Source organism: Quercus lobata, chromosome 7 (genome assembly GCF_001633185.2).
Source record: "Quercus lobata isolate SW786 chromosome 7, ValleyOak3.0 Primary Assembly, whole genome shotgun sequence".
NCBI lineage: Eukaryota > Viridiplantae > Streptophyta > Magnoliopsida > Fagales > Fagaceae > Quercus > Quercus lobata.
Window position 1 is genome coordinate 39,328,979 of NC_044910.1, and position 19,657 is coordinate 39,348,635.

Here is a 19,657-nt window from a genome sequence, read left to right on the forward strand (position 1 = left end):
AGTTTTTTAGTTGACTCTCAAAAAAAAAAAAAAAAAAGAGGGTATAGTTTTTTAGTATAGTAAAGTGTAATTTCTTAAAAAAAAAAAAAAAAAAAAAAAACCTATATAATTTTACTAAGTTTTGTCCAAAGCTTTGATTTTGTTCTTTCATTTTTCAAAGATCCAGATTGAATACTTATCTCTAGTCTCAACTGCTCCCATCCTGTAATCTGAGCTGGGCCCCAAGGATGTTTCTCAAAAAAGAGATTTGGTGTTGAAGTATTACCACTAATGCTAGAAGGTTAACTAAAATAAAAGAGAAATCAGATTTTAATGTCTACAGCAGTTGACTATTTGAATGAAATTAATGACATAGTTGCGGCCATGGTCACCTTAATACGAGTGTTTAGTGGCTTTACTTTGTGCACGTGTAAGACATAGAGATCATAATCATCAATGCCATTGTTGAACTGATACATCCTTAGTGCTTCCAAATTCCAAATTTCCAATCATCTATTTTGCACTGTGGATGGACTATAGAGTGGAGTCATATCCTTGTGAGCTTTACCCACGGAAAAGTTGTTATTCCATCATGCTTGTTGAAAATCTTTGGTTAACAGCCAGCAACCTAATCCATTCTTTATTGGGTAAGCTTGACATATCTAAAGTGAAAATTAGTAATTTGCTATCTCAAAATTGTATTCCGTTGAATTTGTAATCTAACTTGGTTAATCTTTTTTACAAGTACTTCATTTGAAATGTTATACCTGTGTAGTACTCTTGTACCCATATAGTAACAGTGTCCTATTTGTCATATCATGTTATAATTTTTTAAAAATTGTTCGTGTTACCATATTGTATCCATATTGTGCATCCTAACTCTATAGTCTACACTCTACAGTAACAATCTAGTCTCTGTGGCAGCATGATATTCTTGGGCACAACAGTTTCCACATAAGACCATACTTTCATTTCATTGTGATAACGAATTATCATTAAGTTTAAATTAGGGAAAAATACAAAACAAAATGATGCTTTATCTCCTTTTTATTCCAAGGCTAAAACTTTCAATATACTTCTAACTTCTAAGACAATCCACAAGGGACCACCCCACCGCTGTGTACCTCATCCACACGTTCCATAAAGATTAAAGAAACCAAGATTTCTTCACTACACTCATTTGAGGTACTCCAGTCCACATCAAAACTACAGTTTCATAAAACAAGAAGATCACCATATTTGACTTTTAAGAACATCATTATGATTACAAAGCATAAGGCTCGGGTTTTAGGAGGCATAAATTGTGGCAAAGATGTCTTTAATGGCCCAAGGATAATTATTACAAACTATCAATGTACGCCACATTGATAGGCAAGAACATAACGATGTTTGTCTACAAAATTTCACTTTGCAAAAAAGAGAATCTCATTTTTGGCCTGTGGATGGGTTGCAAGGAATGTCAAGAAGATGATCTGTGGTTGAAATCTTGTTGACTCATTTTTGGGGGACATCAAATCCAACTTCTTCCACAGCTATCACATTTTTCACATTGTCCAGTATATCCAGTTGCAAATCATCCTTGAGAGTTGAGACCATATGGATAAAACCAGATATGGTAATGGAATCAGTAAAATATGAAAGGGGGAATTCTGAAATTACTGAGATTACAAAGATCCTAATGTCCCAACCAAAGACAAAGAGGAGGGAGAAAAGTCCTAATACAGCTGAACAAAACAGATAATGCTGCACAAATTACGCTAAATTGTGATATCGATTAGCTTTCATTTACATTTGAATATCTCATGGCACCATTCTTTTGGGGGACATCAAATCCAACTTCTTCCACAGCTATCATATTTTTCACATTGTCCAGTGTATCCAGTTGCAAATCATCCTTGAGACTATATGGATAAAACCAGATATAGTAATGGAATCAGTAAAATATGAAAGGGGGAATTCTGAAATTACTGAGATTACAAAGATCCTAATGTCCCAACCAAAGACAAAGAGGAGGGAGAAAAGTCCTAATACAGCTGAACAAAAAGATAATGCTGCACAAATTACGCTAAATTGTGACATCGATTAGCTTTCATTTACATTTGATTATCTCATGGCACCATTCTTTTGGCTAATAATAAAGAATATTCAGGGGGAAAATATAAAAGAACAAAAAAGCTGCAGCAGAAAAGTATTTGCTATGGGCAACACTTGTCTAGCAAGAGCAATCCAAACTCAAATTACATTAAAGTCTTGGGGAATCATGACCAAAAAGAACTTCAGGGGAATCAATGGAAGAAAAATGGGTGTGAAAGCACAATGAATCTTGCTTTTCACAAGATATTACGCCAAAGTAACCAAGCTTTAAGAAATGGTTAGAAAGTTTATATTATATTGTAATCTAAGCTGCACCCTGCAGCACTCAAACTCCACCCCCAAGCCTTAAGACTTGGCGAGGTACCAATCCAACTCAAACTCGGTTGGTTAAAAATAATCTTTTTCAATTTGATAATTCAATAGTTATAATGAAATAGGGGGGATTTGAATGCTAGATGTCTCCATTGGAAACACCAGAATGTGTCAGTTGAGCTATAAAAGCTCTTAGCATCTCATTCAACTTTCACACTGAATTTTTGATATTTGCATCCCATAATTAACCCAAGGAAATAGTACATTATATTAATAAAATAAAAATAAAGCTCAAAGAAGGATTCCATATCCCTTAGTGAGGGCTATCTTTCTTAGTGAGAATCTCTCATATTCTAAAAAGAAGTAGGGAAGGCGGCTATTATAGTCTACTTAATATTTTTCTTCAAATTTCAGCTGTCCAATATGATAATTTCCTTTGTATGAGTTAGCCATTTGGTGATAGACACTCGTCTTGCTATCCCCTTCTTGTAGACAATTATCTTGTAGCCAAACTGTCCAAGACTTTTGCCTCTAACAGGTTTCTTCCATAAGTATGATCTTTTCCAATGCTACTTTATTATTTCTGTCTTCAAACAATAAAAATCCCTCCTCCTCCATGAAGTTGATAGCTTGTTTGCTTAACTAAGTGAATAACCCCCTTCTAGTGGAAAATCCACCAGACCAAGCTAAAAATAAAATTTGAGAACTCCCACATAGTTGAGGAATCTCTTGCACTTTGGAATCTGGTAACGTTGAAATCACCTCCTATATACCAAGGGCCCCCCAACTAATTCCTGCACAATCAGATTGTCTTTGTCTACATTTGGGCCATTGACTCAATTTCAAAGAATACCCAAGAAAAGCCATTAACTACATTTTTGAATCAACAAGAGATAGAATACTCACCAACGAATTCATCAATCTTAACAACTATCCTTGTGTCCCACAACATCCATATGCCTCCTGAAGCCCCAATGGAGCCAATCAACAAACTGATTTCCCCTGATACTTAGGACAGTTTCCCTGTTAGTTCCTTGCAAACAGACAACATCCACCTTCCAACTCATTAGAATTCTTACCCTTCACTGTTTCAACTTATCATTCGGACAATTTTATTTATTTATTTTTAAATTTGATGGTCACAACTATAGGGGAGGGGGGATTCAAACCTTGGTTTTCCTCATAATTCATTGAGTAGATTAAATTCTTCAACTCCCTATATCGCCTTCCAGGATGATGACCGTCCTTTTTCAACCACCACCTCTGCACTCAGTTAAATTCAATTATTTTCCAAAGGTATTGGTGCATCTTTGGGCCCTGAAGACTTTGTCTGCCTCTCTGTTAGTCCTTAATATAGTCCTTGGACCAATTTGCGTGAAGAGCTCAACCAACATGGCCAAGAGCTACCTTGCACTATCACGTCCCATGAATGCAGAACATAGATAGTATTTCCCCCTCATAGATCCTTAATGTGAAAACATTACCCTTTCATCCATCACAACCTCAAACAGTTTGGATTCAATGTGAAAAGCTGCAAGCCTACCATGATCTCCCTCAATCAATAGTTCACTAGACCTATCGAATGCCTCAATGTGATAAACAGATAGAAAAGAAAAATCCTATGAGACTACCAAGTTTTGCTGTCAAAAGATGACCGAGAAGGTTTGGTGAAGTTACTGGTGTTTCCCTAAAACAAGGGAACACTTATAGTCTCTTCAGGATACCCTTTAAAAGCTCCTGCTTACTTTAGAATCAATACACCTAAAACAACTTATCATGAACCCTTTGTCTTCCCCATTCTGCCAAATTGACAATTTCTGTTGCTCTTATATTCCGTATAGAAGTACACAAGGTGGCTATTTTGGAATACTATCTACTAAGTTCGAAAGAGTGGAGTTTTGACAAAAAAAAAAAAAAGATCTCCACCCATTTTGCAGCATGAAGACTGAAACTCATACTCCCACAGGGGCATTCTCCATTGGACCCACAAACACAAATATAGCCCTCCAAAGTTGCTTTCAGCATGGTGACAGGAGTAATCTTCAAGTGTATTTACCTATGTATGTGCAAAATGCCTGCCTCCAAAATCACATCATAATTGAGTAAGCCTATCAGGAAAAGAAACCAGAGTCTACTTCGGTAAAATAAAATCCATTCAATACATATAAGCTGGACACTTAACAGAAGCAAAAGGGAAATAAATTCACTCCTTGTGTGATGGCTTTTTAATACGTGAGCAAATTTCATTGAAATGCGGAAAAATACACAGGAAGTATACAAAGACATAGTCAAAAAGGAAAAATACAAAGAAATTAACTTCTAAAATTCATACCGTCTAGAAATTCCAAGAAACAAAGGGAAGAAAATTGAGTAGTAATCAAGGTCCAGTCATATAAGGTCTTTAGAAATAGGAACTCAACTTATGTCAGCCTTTGGTAACTCCCTTCCTCCCATCAAAAGTGCATAAGTTCCTTTTCCCATATGCACTACTTATGGACAATGGAGCTACCATCCAAATCTCTCCAGAATTACATTTGCTAAAACTACCTTTCCAAGAGCAATCATTGATTTTGGCATTACCCAACACCCCAAATATTAAGAAAACTAAATCCCCATTAGATTAGAAAATGCAGCACCAATCTGCAATTACTATACCTTGTTTCTCAAATTATCAGCTGTCAAAACTTTTCCCATGCTATAGTTCATGTGAAAAAAGAAACTCTAGGTGGAGCTCTTACAGTCTTACTTTCCAAATACTCCTCCATGCACCTCCTTGTGTAATGCTAATGTTTAACCTGTATTTTGAAAAAAGTTGTAATATGTTTGAGATTATGACACTCTGGAAAAAATAAATTAAAATTTTTAAGCCCTTTGGTTGCACAGGGAAAAAAAGGTTACTTTTCATCCTAAAATTTTTTATTCTTGAAATTGAAACCTTAGACATCAAAAGAAAAAAGTTTTATCAGGCATAACTAACCCCCCTCTCTCTCTCTTAGATCACACAAAGCAAAGATTTAAACTTATACATTTTTGTTTTGACTAGAAATGCAAATAAATATGTAATATTTTCCCATATATTTAAAAAAAAAAAAAAAAAAGGAACCTAAGATTATCAGCAGAATCATATAAACAAAAGCAAATTGAAATGCCTTTAAATAAAAAGAAAACGGAGCCTCTATCGATTAAAAAGAAGAAGATGAAACTCTAAAAAGATTACAAGATTTTTAGAAATACAACCGAGGTCCAACATTAGCAATACACCAAAGAGGTGCATCGCTTTCTTCACATGAACTATAGCATGGGAAAAGTTTTGACAACTGATAATTTGAGAAGACGAGGTATAGTAATTGCAGATTGGTGCTGCATGTTCTAATCTAATAGGGACTCAGATTTGGATGGTAGCTCCATTGTACCTAAGTAGTGCATTTAAAAAAAAAAAGGAACTCACACACTTTTGAGGTGAGGGAGTTACTGATGGCCTACTCAAGTTCCTATACCTTCTATGAGTGGACTGAACCTTGATTGCTACTCAATTTTCTTCCCTTTATTTCTTGGATTTTCTGGACGGTATGAGTTTTAGAAGTTAATTTCTTTGTATTTTTCCTTTTCGACTCTTCCTTTGTATACTTCCCATGTACTACAGTTGTGCCTCTATTTCTGCATTTCAAAGAAATTCACTTACTTATTAAGAGACCCTCACACATGGAGGTCAGGCGGTGAATATATTTCCCATTTGCTTCTGTTAAGCATCCATTTTATATGTATTGAATGTATTAAAAAGAAACATAGGCAAATGAACTTGAGAAGAATAATAAGAAGAAGACCTAGTTTGACAACAATTTCCCAAATCTTCGTTTCTTTCTCTCTCTCCTTTTGTTTTATATAAGAAAGTGGTGTCCCAGCCTTTGGCCAAACTGTTATACTCCCTGCTCATGAGACAGCCCGGAAACCCCATAGTGTGGTAGATTGAATATGGGACCTCCGGGTTTACATCACGCCCCAAACCAATGAGCTCACCAGCCGGTTACATTCCTGGGGGGTTTTGTTTCTCTCAATTCTCAATTTGCAGAAATAAGCGAAAGTAACCAACATTAGAGATAGTGTAAGTGTGTAACTCTGGTCATGATTTGAGTTGGGCTAACTTTAAAATTAATCTTAAATCCTCACCTTGATTGAAATAGTCCGTCTCTGATTCAAAATTCAAACAGAGAGGATTCTAACACTAAAATGCTAGGAGTCACAGTGTTATACACACTATCATGTATTGACTTATTGGGACTAAATTTGATTTTTACGTTATAAGGCAAAATGCTTAATAAAATTGTAATCTTCGAGAAAATCAACTTCTTTATGCGTAATAATTTGCATTAGAATTCAAGTCCTAGTAAAGTAATTTTCTCTCTGAACAAACAAAACCAAACAGAGAGGATTCTAACACTAAATGCTAGGAATCACAGTGTTATACACACTTTTACTTACTGACTTATTGGGACTAAAAATTTGATTTCTACGTTATAAGGCAAAATGCTTAATGCAATTGTAATCTTCGAGAAATTCAACATCTTTATGTGTAATAATTTGCATTAGAATTCAAGTCCTAATAAAGTAATTTTCTCTCTGAACAAACAAAACCAAATCAGAAAAAAGAAACAAACAAAATAGCAGAGTGCAGAGAGAGAGAAGTACACGAGGAGTACGAAAGTTGAAGGCCAATGTTGCTCTGCTGATTGGAAGAAAACCCTAGCTCCGGTAGTCAAACACCGGCTGCGGCGGAGGCCGATGGTGACGTGGCATATACGGTGGTGATGATCTGGGAGAGTGAGCTTGGATTCCAGCTCCAACTCTCTCTCTCTCTCTCTCTCACCAACTCTATCTATTTTTCTTTTTTCAAATGATTTTTTATTTATTTTATTTATTTTATATATAAAAATTTATGGGAGAAGTAAATGAGTTGATTCATTTCTACCTTCACCATATCATATCTATAAATTAATTTTACATATAACATAAATTTATTGATTAAATAATGAATAATATCTTATTAACACAAAATTTAAATCACAAAAAAACACAAAATTTAATGTATTAATGATAACTTATATTAATATAATAAAAATTGATGAGTGGTGTAACATAAATAATAAAGTATTTTTATTATCTCTTAAAAAAAATATTTTTATTATTTAATTCAAAACCAAGCAATAAAAAATGTGTTTCTATAAAAAAAGAAAAGAAAAATAAAAGATGTTTAGTTTCGTCGGTGTAGTCCTGTCCTTTTTATTTTTTTTTATAGTTTAAAAATTTATATATAACATAAATTTATTGAATAGATAATGAGTAATATCTAATTAATACGAAATTTAATATGTTAATGAGAACTTATGACCCAGTAGTTAAAATTTTTAAATATTAATACAATAAAAATTGATGAGTGGAGTAACATAAATAAAAGTATAATTTACGCCTTAACGCCCACATATTTTGTTATAATTGCTGGCTTACTCCTCTTTAATAAACTAGGGTTAGTACATTCCTCTCATTTGAGATTTTGAAAAATGATACTCCACTCCAAATTTGAAGGGGAGAAATTATAATTTTTCTCCTGTTTACATCCATTTGATCAAATTCTTTTAAATTGATATTAAAAATGTTGTGTACTAACCTATTTTTTGCTTAAGGGGAGGTTATACCCCTTTCAAAATCAAAATCAATAGATTTAAAATTTTAATTAAAGAGTATTTAAAAATATTTAGTATGACTTTTTCTTATTTTTTTTTAGTTTTTCAACGGGTTGTGGAGAGATTTGTCATTGCAAATATTTTGGAGCTTGATAAACTTTGCATTATTATTTTAAAAATTTTAGTTATGCTTTTACTAACCATGGTTAAACTTTGGTAAAGGGAATTATATTAAAAAAATTGAATATTCTGATACTAATATAAACAGATCTGGGGGGAAGTGTTATTTTTTTTAAATCTCAAAGGAGGGGAGTGTTTTTTCCCTCATAAGGTTTGGGGTGGAAAATTATTCCTCCAAACCTCAAGGAAGGGGAGTGTAATCCCCCCCCCCCCCAAAAAAAAATCTAGTTTAATGTAGAAGAATGAGAAATTTATTGTTTATTGCACTTTTAACACTAAATAATTTAAAGAAGCTGAAATGGGTTTCCAAGTACAGTGATTATTTCGTGCTAAACAATTAGGCTTGTTTGGTACATTGAATTGGGATTATGATAGGACAATCATTGTTGTTGCGAATAAAATATGCTGCAATAGAATAATTAAGTCTATTCATAAGTTTGGTTGTGAGTTGTAATATTCGAATAAAGCTTAATTAAGATTTATTTTAGGAAATATTTTACTCAAACAATTATATTTCTTTAAAAATAATATTTTTTAAATTTGAGAGAGGGATGAGTTATTTTTTATGATTTTTTATTTTTATAATTGTTACGTGTAAATGGAAAGTTTATTTATTTGAAAATATATTAATTTTTGATGAACAAAAATATATTAAATTAGATATTATTACACTTACTAATAAATAACTATTCATAAGAAATGACTATTTCTTATTAAAAAAAAAACCAAAATAAAGAATATTTATTCTTCTCAAAAGAATAAAAATAAATAAATAATAATTAAATCATAAAAATAACTATTACATTACAATATCTACTGAATAGTTAAACTATAAGAATAACTATTACATTATAATGCCTATTAGTCTATTACACTCTCAAGCGCATTTCTTTTACTCTATTTTATTGAAGCAAATGAAACCCAACTTTTTCACGCTTTAGTTTTACACTTCAAGTGCAAACGGGGTTAGATGAAGAGTCCAAATCTTTTGTCTCACTTTTCCTGCTCCACTCTATACTCCACCAATAAAAACTTACCACGTGTTCAACTAATTAATTAAATACCATTATTATTGACTTATTAATGCCATTGTTATTAATTAATAGTAATATTTAATTAATTAAGTAAACACGTGGTAAGTTTTTATTAGTAGAGTATAAAGTGGAGTAGGAAAAGTGGGACAGAAGATTTGGACTCGTTAGATGAATGGCTTCTCAACCAAACCGAGTCACTAACAATTGGCTTATCATCTTGATTTCTGTGCCATGTCCAAAGCGCATGGGCTGCGTTAACCACGTTGAGTTCCCCATGCCCAAAGCTTGCCTCCCTAAAAACGGATATACTGGGCTTTGGATCTTGATACCTGTAAGATGAAGAATGCATGAAGTTAAATTAAATGAAACAATAGTGTTTGTCCTTGCTATGGGTATACAAAATCATTTTCATTTTAAATGAATCATATTTTATGATTCATATTAACAATGTTATCTAACCAAAGCGAATGCAATAGTACTTTAATTGAGTAGAGACAAATAAATGGAAAAAATGATTCCTATTTAATGTCTTTTGGACCGAATATCGTATAATTTAGTAGTATTTCTTAATCTCTTTTATAAGAAAAACTAAGTTTATAATCTCACTGCTCACTTATTGTAGCACATGCATTAATAAAAATAAAATATATACTGGAATAAAGTCTTTTTATTGCTTAATTTAAAACCAAGCGATAAAAAAGATGTTAGTTAGCTTCAATCTAAACCATTCACTACCTATTGCTACAAGTACTATATAAGCATTATTTTACGGTATTAAGTTGATCACAAGGTTAGCCATGATGTAGAAGATATAAATTATCTTACGTGGTGTCAAGGCCGTCACGATTTCCACCATCCCCAATGTTGATATAAACTGGAGCACAATTGTTCTGGTTCCCATCGTAAACGCGAGTCTGAGAGAGAAGCAACAATGACAAATGGAAACATATTAGCTAGTCACACACACAAAATTCTACTACTACTATTTGTTTCGACCTTAAATAATAAAGGAAAGTGACCTTAAAATAAGTTGGAAAACTATTTTCCTGCGTTTGATAGTGTCCTAAAAATAAGTTGAAAAACTATTTTTTAACTTTTTTTATTTAGTTTAGTGTGTTAGATAGAGCTATTTTCCGTATTTAGCTTCATTTAAGATGATAGAATTGTATTCTATAATTTTTTTTACCGAAAACAACTCTATCTCATGCTAAGTTAAATAAGGAAAGTTAAGAATTGGTTTTCCTTTTATCCAATTTTTTCTAATACTACAAAATACAGAAAAATGCAAAAAATTATCTTCATATAAAGTTTTCTATTGAAACAAACAAGTAATTATTAGATACTTCTAAAGTATGGTGATATATATTGTATTTTTTGCCTTTTACATTCACGGTGGATTTTTCATAATCTTATTAAGTGATTTGTTTTTATTGCAGATTTTTTTTTAAGAATACCCAATAATTTTCCTGAGTTGTACATATAGCATAGTCAGTCAAGCAAACAAAACTAAATTTAACAGATGGCAATGAAGTAGGGTAAAGTAGGACTTACAAAGCGCTCATAGGCATGTACATGTCCAGCAAAAACAATATCTACGTCAGCTAGAAAAATTAACGCTTCCATGGATTTCTTCATGTCATCCGACTCTTTCTCTCCTTGATGAGCAGTATTGGAATTGTACCATGGTGCATGAATAAGCACTACAGTCCATGGAGTTATCTTCCTATCAACTTTCTGCAAGTCTACCTCTAACCATTTACACACAAAGAACACAAAAAACAAAGAATTTCTAACAAGCTTATAGCTAGAGATTCGTTGTAATCCCGTTTCAAATATCTTTGATCCATTCTTCAACCAAATTTCAAGATATTTGGTGTTCAAATCAAAATTACACTACTACAATTTGAATAAATAAATCTTTCAAGGACATCGAATTATGAATCACTCTTTTGTAATTTTAGAGAATCGTACCACATATTCTTCAATACAAATTCACATTTGTGAAACTATTTTATTTGTTTGATTTTTGTCAAACTTGAAATTTAGTTGTTTATAGTTGCTCTGCTTATTGGAATTTGGAAGAAAACCCTAAAGCACTAGTTGCAGTGGAGGCTAATGGTGGCGTGGCATATTCACTGATGATGATTATTTGAGAGAGAGAACTTGAATTCTAGCTCCAGCTCTCTCACTCACAAACAAGCTTAGGTAATTAGTTAAATATATACACATATATGTATATATATATACATAGTTATTACTCGGTCCAGTCTAGTCTTTTTTTTTTTTTTTTTTTTTTCAAATGATTTTTTATTTAATTTATTGGAGAAGTAAATGAGTAAAGTCATTGCTACCTTCACAGTAACTCTATAAATTCTCTACATTTCAAAATTTTACATATAACATAAATTTATCGATTACCTAATGAATGATATCTAATTAACACAACATTTTATGTACTGAATCTCACTACAAGAAATCTGGGTTTAGGCGACGTTTTTTTTAGCGACGTTTTTAAATTCGCCACTATAAGTAGTAAATTGCGGCGTTTTTAAAAAACGCCGCTAAAGAGTGATCCTTTCGCGACGTTTTTCTTAAAACGTCGTTGTAACCCAAAACAATAGCAGCGTTTCTTAAAACGCCGCAAAAAGTACTGTTTTAGCGGCGTATTTTTTGTTTATAGCGACGTTTTTTGAAAACGTAGCTATAGTTTTTAAAGAACTCCCACCATATTTTCAAAAAAATTTTGGGGAAACAAATAGCGACGTTTTGTATAAACATATAGCGACGTTTTCCTCCAAAACGTCGCTATATGTTTCTCCAAAATTTTTATCCTCTTCCCATTCAAAATTGCACTGAGTGGGAAAGTTCCCACTGTTTCTTCTTTTTGTTTTGGATAAACATATAGCGACGTTTTGGATAAAGATATAGCGACGTTTTCAAAACGTCGCTATATGTTTCCCTTTCAAAATTTCACTAAGTGGGAAAGTTCCCCCAGTTTTGTTCTTTTTTTTTTTTTGGTCTCCTTTCCTTACACGTTTTTTCAGTCCTTTTTATTTCTTATCACTCTTTTTCTTTCTCAAACAAACTTCCCTTCCCACTTCCATATTCTCCCCCCTCCCACCCTTATCACTTCTTCACACTTAGTTATTGCCAGCCATTGCCGCTGCTGCCGTTGCCACCGCCAACCCATTCATGTACGAGTTCTTCCCTCTCTAGCCACCACCTACGGCCACTACCATTCTTTTTTCCCTCTTTTTTGGTGTTCAAGTTTCTTTAAAGTGTAAGTCTTTGTGTTTTGGCTTATGGGTTTGCTTTGATTTGATTTTTCTTTAATGGGTCATGGAGTCTTTGTATTTTGGCTTATGAATTTGCTTTGATTTTGTTTTTCTTTAATAGGTCATGGAACTTTTGTGCTAATTTTTTTTGTTTGCTTGTTTTGGTTGGAGTTTGGTACAAAAAACTCTTATTCAAATTTGGATTTTTGAGCAAAAAGTCCTAAGCATCAAAGGCTAAATCATTGTAAGTTTATGTACAAGTTTGTAAATCTTGGTTTTTTTTTTCTCCTACAATTTTTCTGTAGCATGTAGATTTTGAATTTTTTTTGTTATTAGTTTTGTGGTTTAGCTAGCTTAAAATTAATTTTTTTTAAAAGCTCACTACCCACTAATGTGTAAATAATCTCAACTAAATGCTCTTTATATGTATATATATATATATATTTATATATATATTTATATATTTATTGTTACTAAATTTTCAAGCACCATGATTCATTAACATTGGACATTTGATATTGTGGAATAATGATGATAGGTCTATTTGACCTATTACAAGCTTATTGCAAGCATATGTTAGTTATTGTTGAATTTTTAGTAGTTTTATATAGCATTTTTAATATTTCTAAAAAAATAATGAGTAGGTTTTGTGACGTTTTAAAAACATCACTAAAAAGCAAAAGGAAAATGCCTTTGTGATGTTTTTGAAACGTCGCTATTGGTGTGATTATTTGCGGCGTTTTATAAACGTCGCTAAATGTATTTTCTTATATTATGTATGAAAATGTTATATTATTAAACGTTACTAAAAGTTTCTGAACGCCAATAAAGAGTACCATATAGTGACGTTTTTCCAAACGTCGCAATAGACCTATAGCGACGTTTTCGAATGTCACAAAAAAAACGTCGCTGTAGGCCATTTGTGTCTATAGCGACGTTTTTTTGGGTTTTTAGTGACGTTTTACAAACGTCGCCTAAACCCAGATTTCTTGTAGTGTCTATCGATGAGTGGTGTATCGTAAATAATATTAATATTATTGATAAGTGGCGTAACATAAATAATAAAGTAAAGTCTCTGATGGTTGAATAAGAGATCTCTAGAGTTCAATCTTCGCCTATACTAAAAATTGATTGGTGTCTTGGCCTAATATTAAAGAGTTATTATTAAGAGTAGACGTCATATGTTGAAAATCTTTCCAAAAAAAAAAAAAATCAAGTAACAAGAAAGGTGTTCAGTTAGATCCAATCTAGTCTAGTCATTTTTTTTTTTAATAAAAAATTTATTATTATTTTTTCATTTTTGATATAGTTACTGTAAGGACTGAAATTGGATTGGTCCTAAAACCGGATTGGGCTCAAACCCTAACGGCCTAAAAAATAAATTTGTAGAGCGTGGATAGAAGAACTAGATCTATCCTAGAAGAAAAACGATTAAATTTAACGGTTCAAAACGGTTTGGCACAAGTAAGATTAGAAAATCTATCCTCGGAATAGATTAAGTAGCTTGTATCATAGGGTTTTGTTGAATAATAAAATGGCATAAGAGTTCCAGTTCTTCTCCTTGATTTTTCTCCCCCTAAATCAGTACATCTTTCCATGTTATATACTACAATCTTGGTGTAATCCTTACCACACATGTGTAGGTTAGATTCGGGGGACTCCTTCCTGTCCCATTCAGCACCTCCCAGAACCATCAACTAGTAGTTGTAAGGCTGCTTGATCACTGTTCAGGCATCACTTCCACATTAATGCGGCTAGAGAGTTGGTTGAGAGGCATTTAATGTGGAGGTAGCAGCTTTTGAAGATATTTTTTTACCTTTCTTTTCTTATCTCTGGTCCAATGTCCCACCCTTAGTTATGATGTAACTCCGAAGTAAGTCCGTGATGATATGACATTCAGATTTACCTCGGACACATGTTGCCGAGAAGGCTTTTGTTCTCGGATGCTTATTGGACCCATCTCACATTGTCTCTACTCCTCTCTTCATTTTACTTTCCTCATAACCTTATTTGGGTCTCCTCGGATGGTCTAAAGTCCTCGGATAGGGACATAGGCCTTGTTAATACTGCTTTAACAATATTTCCTAATTAACTGGCCCCCACAGTTACATATGTGTAAGACCTTTAAGTGCAGGGATAATTATTGAGTACTCCCGAAGTATCATAAATGTGTATTCTTCCCTCTCATATAGCTGTGGGTCTCACTAATTAAATTTATAGTGGGATCTACAATTTATGTGAGAGAGGAGAGTACTCTCCCCTCTCGGAGTATTCAAAAATTGTCCTAAGTGCAGATAGATTCACTGAGACTTTGTGTCGTTTAAATTTGGAAGTTAAGAAAATGCACCAACCAAAAGTTGTTTTTAAAAAACTCTTCATATTTCAAGACTACGGCTACAAGTAGTTTAAACTTTAAACTTCAAAGAAGTCTATGCTTCACGTCGTTTACGGGAAACACTCTGGGACAAAAGAACGACAAGGGACCAGCCCAATATGATTACAGAAAGTGGCCCATTTGGCCAGTAAATGAGTTGATTCTTAAAAAAAAAAAAAAAAAAAAAAAAGAAGAAGAAGAAGAAGTAAATGAGTTTTTTTATTTTTTTATGGGAGAAGTAAAAATGAGTTGATTCATTGATACCTTCACGGTATCTTATATATAAATTCTATACAACTCAATTTTTTTTTTTAATATAACACTTTATATATAACATATATTTATCAAATAGATAATAGATAATATATGATTAACATGAAATTTAAATTTTATCAAAATTATAAGCTCACTCCTTTTTAATAAGCTGTAAAAAAAAAAATCAATCTAGATTTGACTACAGAAGAATGTAAAATTTATTATTTATCACGCATTAAACATTAAATAATTTAAAGAAACTAAAATATGTTTCCAGGTACAGTGATTATTTCCTGGTAAACAATTTAGTCTCATGCATATTTATGACTAGTGGGACAAACATGACTAAGATATATATTCTCTTATAATCTACTGAAGTAAATGAAACATGAAAATTTCAAATTCTAGTTCTAGCTAGGGATTTTTTTTTTGTTGTTGTTGTTGTTGTTGTTGTTGTTTTTGAGGGGGTAGTTCTAGCTAGTTCTACACTTGAGTACTGCAACTAGAGTCAGAGGATCGGCTTATCAACCAGACCATGTCTCTAACAATTGCCTGATCATCATCATTTCTGCGCCATGTCCAGTGCGCATGGGTTGAGTTAACCACGGCGAATTCCCCATGCCCAAAGCTCGCTTCCCTGAAAACTGATGTTCCGGGTTATGGCTCTTGAAACCTGTAAGACCAAGTATGCATGAAGTTAAATTATAGGAAACAATAGAGTTTGTACTTGTTATGGGTATAAAAAACATTTTCATTTTAAATGAATCAATTTTACGATTTAGATTAATAATGTCATCAAAATAAAACAAATGCAATAGTGAGTTAATTCAGTAATATTGTCTGATATCTTTTATAAGAAAAACCGGGGTTGTAATCTCACTCCTCACTTGTTATAACAAATTAATAAAAATAAAATATCAACTGAAATAAAGTATTTCTATTGCTTAATTCAAAACCAAGCGATAAAAAAGATGTTCAATTAGCTTCAATCTAAACCATTCACTACCTATAGCTTCAGTTCTAATCTCATTATTTTGCAGTATTAAGTTGATCACAAGGTTAGCCATGATTTAATTGAGTAGGTGTCTCAAACAAAATAATTGGAAAAAATAACTCCTAATTAATGTCTATTGGATTGAGTGTCGTCTAATTTAGTAGTATTTTTTGATCACTTTTATAAGAAAAACTGGGGTTGTAATCTCGCTCTTCACTTGTTGTAACAAATTAATAAAAATAAAATATCTACTAGAATAAAGATGGTCAGTAATCTTCAGTCTAGACCATTCACAGCCTATTACTACAAGTACTATAAGCATTATTTTATGGTATTAAGTCGATCACAAGGTTAGCCATGATATAGAAGATATGAAGAATCAATCTTACGTGAATGAAAGGCCTTCACTATTTCCACCGCCAGTCCCAACATTGATTTAAACTGGAGCACAAATGTCGGGGTTATCTTTGTAAACGCGAGTCTGAGAGAGAAGCAATAATGACAAATGGAAACGTATTAGTCACACAGAATTCTATTGCTACTTAATAAGTAATTATTAGGTATTTCTAGAGTATGGTACTATGTTATATTTTTTCTTTTCATATTTATGATGGATTACACTAATTAAATTTCTTGGTAGGATCAATCATGAACGTAAGAGGATAAACAAATCATTTTCTTATATTAATGCAACTAATGTGGTGGTCAAAATTTGAAACTAATATAAACAAGTCAATTTTTTTTAATTTTTTTTTTTAGTTTTTGAGAAAAAGAAACAAGTCAATTAATACAAAAATTAAAAAATATTCCATTATCTTATTAAGTGATTTTTTTTTATTTGATGCAGATTTTTCAAAAATACCTAATAATTTTCTTGAGTTGTACATAGAGAATATAGTTAGTCAAGCACCAAAACTAAATTTAGAGACTGTTTGGATACTGTTTATTACTGAAAACTGAAAACTGAAAATAAAATAATTTTTAAATGTGTAAATAGTGCTGTGAGACTGAGTTTTAAAGAAAAATTTTCTGAAATCAGTACTTACGGGTCCCGTGAATAGTGCACGAGATCCACACAAAAAAACGCAGACATGCAAGTTCCCTATTTTCAGTGCAATCCAAACATACACTTACTAGATGGCAATGAAGTAGGGTAAAGTAGGACTTACAAAGCGCTCATATGCATCTACATGTCCAGCAAAAACAACATCCACTTGAGCTTTATAAAGTAAGTCTTCCATGGATTCCTTCATGTCAACCTCCTCTTTCTCCTCGATATGAGCGAAATTGGAGTGCATGAACAACCGCGACGATCCATGGAGTTATCTTCCTATTAATTTTCCCCAAGTCTGCCTGTAACCATTGATATTGTGCAGAAGTATTATCAAAGTCTGTGTATGAACCCAACATGATAACATGTACCTCAGCTACATTAAAAGAATAGTATAGGTTTGAGTTTGAGCCACTCTCTTCGAATGGCATGCGCCATCTTGCATTATAGGCTGTGAATTTTTCTTTGTGAAGCAATGGGAACTTCTCAATTTCGTGGTTGCCTTGGGTCACCATCCAAGGCCACTTGCTAGCTAGTGGCTTCACAAGCTTTCCAAATGAGTCCCAAAGATACTGTAAGAAATCGGCATAGGCTAAGTCCCCTGGCAATAGCAGCATGTCGTAGTTCGATTTTGCTATGTGTTGGAGGGTTGAGTTGGTCCAATTTGTCTGTCCAAGATCACCTGCGTTATACATGCATTGAACATCAAGTAAAATGGTATGAGTATGAAATATGGAAAACATATGAGTGTGTCTCAACTCTCAAGGGTTTTGATCTTGGAGGGCTCTAAAAGTGTTTTAAGGAGGTAAAAGTTCTTTTGGTGAAATTGTTCCTTAAAGTTGAAAACTAAAACTGAAATTTGAATCTTAAAAAACAAAACTCTACAATCCAATTTGAAATGTTATTTACTGTAATTTGTCAAATACTCAAAATGCTAAAGATTATTTTAATTATTTAAAAATTTATATGGTAAAAACTCATTAATTAAAATTCTACTTCCTATAATAATGCGGAAATGACACATGGTCTTCAAATTAAATTACTCAATCACTAATTATAACCTAATGGTTATCAAAATATATACTCCCTCCGTCCTAGTTTGTTTGTCCTCTATTCCATTTTGGGATGTTCCAAAATATTGTTCTGTTTCTAAAAATAAAAGTCATTAATTTACTAATATTCCTATTATACATTTACTTTATTTTCAAAACTATTTGAAAAGAAAACTAACAAATATTTAAAAAATCAATCTAATTAGAGCACCTTTTTAGTTGCCTTATTAAGAATAACTCTTTAAAAAAAAACTGATAAATTTATTTAAGGGTAATTTATATATAATTATATATATATATATATGTCACATTCTCTTGTTTGTAATGTGTATATAGTCGGCTTTTACATACCTACAACAGCAAATCTAATTGGGAGTTGAGCTGGGGGAGTTCTTAAAGTGTACACTTTGCTGGAATTTTTGCCACAAACGTAGAAGTAAACCGTATTAGGTTTTAATGGACCAATTACTGCTTCATGAATATTATCAGACTTGTACGTCATGTATTTGTATGAAGATGAAGTCCCAAGTGAGGCATTCTGATATAGCCCAGCAATTTCTGTAAATAGTACTATTGGCTCAGTTGAGGCTTGAGTAATCCATGAAATCCTCATTTTGTCTTGGCCAACTGTAGATATATGCACCTAAATGCAGTAACACATTATTATTTGATGGTATAAACCATTACAAGCCCAAATATGTTGATCATAGCTAGACACTTTGGACTATATATCAGTGGCCAAAATGGTCATATACCACCTTTTTTGGAAATTTTTAGCAACAAAACACTGTTTCGGAAATAAATGGCAAAGTACCACTTTTTCCAGAACTCGAGTTTCAGAAACTCGAGTTCCTTATCAGTTCCGCCATCGTGGCACTGCTGAGTTGGATTTGTGTGATTAAAAAAAATTATGTGGTACTCGAGCTTGGTAAACTCGAGTACCATTTACACAATACTCGAGTGTACCAAGCTCGAGTACATTTTATAAATAAAATGCAAAAAAAAAAAAAAAATTACATAGTACTCGAGTTTGGTAAACTCGAGTACTGTGTAAATTTTTTTTTTTTTTTTGGTTTTGTTTTGTTTTTTTGTTTGGGGATAAACAACAAATAAACCTAAAGATAAAAATAAGTATTTTTTTTTATGTTTTTATTTATTTAAATAGAAGCATTGTAAAATATAGAGATTTTAATTTCGAAATATGAATTTAATTTCTACATTAACTAAAATTGTTCATTTTTTTCTCATAAAAATTGTTAACTATTTTCCTTATAAACAATTTCTACGATTTTGCATAAAATTATTTTCTGTTCACTATTTAAAAAATTGTTCACTGTTTTCTCATAAAACACCTAGTGAAATCGTGTTTTCTAAATTTA

At 32.3% G+C, this 19,657-nt stretch overlaps 1 protein-coding gene across 1 annotated transcript; it reads right to left on the bottom strand.

Annotated features, from left to right (window-relative positions):
* Positions 1–1,473: 1,473 nt before the first annotated feature.
* On the bottom strand, positions 1,474–18,915 carry LOC115952032 (probable purple acid phosphatase 20). The gene is made up of 12 exons (XM_031069127.1): positions 18,630–18,915; positions 17,529–17,908; positions 10,829–11,023; positions 10,103–10,191; positions 9,426–9,606; positions 4,017–4,072; positions 3,870–3,960; positions 3,555–3,648; positions 3,292–3,348; positions 3,148–3,202; positions 1,769–1,880; positions 1,474–1,722 (listed from the first exon to the last, which is right to left on the bottom strand). Exons 1-12 carry the CDS (start codon positions 18,889–18,891, stop codon positions 1,474–1,476), a joined length of 1,821 nt encoding a protein of 606 aa, XP_030924987.1. The 5' UTR covers positions 18,892–18,915.
* Between the last annotated feature and the right edge of the window lie 742 nt (positions 18,916–19,657).

Bases quoted from the DNA above. Each gene is read 5' to 3' on its own strand.
- LOC115952032 (XM_031069127.1), bottom strand. From the start codon at position 18,891: ATGAGGATTTCATGGATTACTCAAGCCTCAACTGAGCCAATAGTACTA. The intron at 11,024-17,528 runs GCAGACTTGGGG...AAATGGTTAGAG, and splicing joins CACAATATCAATGGTTACAG to GTAGACTTGCAGAAAGTTGA. The intron at 1,723-1,768 runs GTAAATGAAAGC...TAATTTGTGCAG, and splicing joins GTGCCATGAGATATTCAAAT to CATTATCTGTTTTGTTCAGC.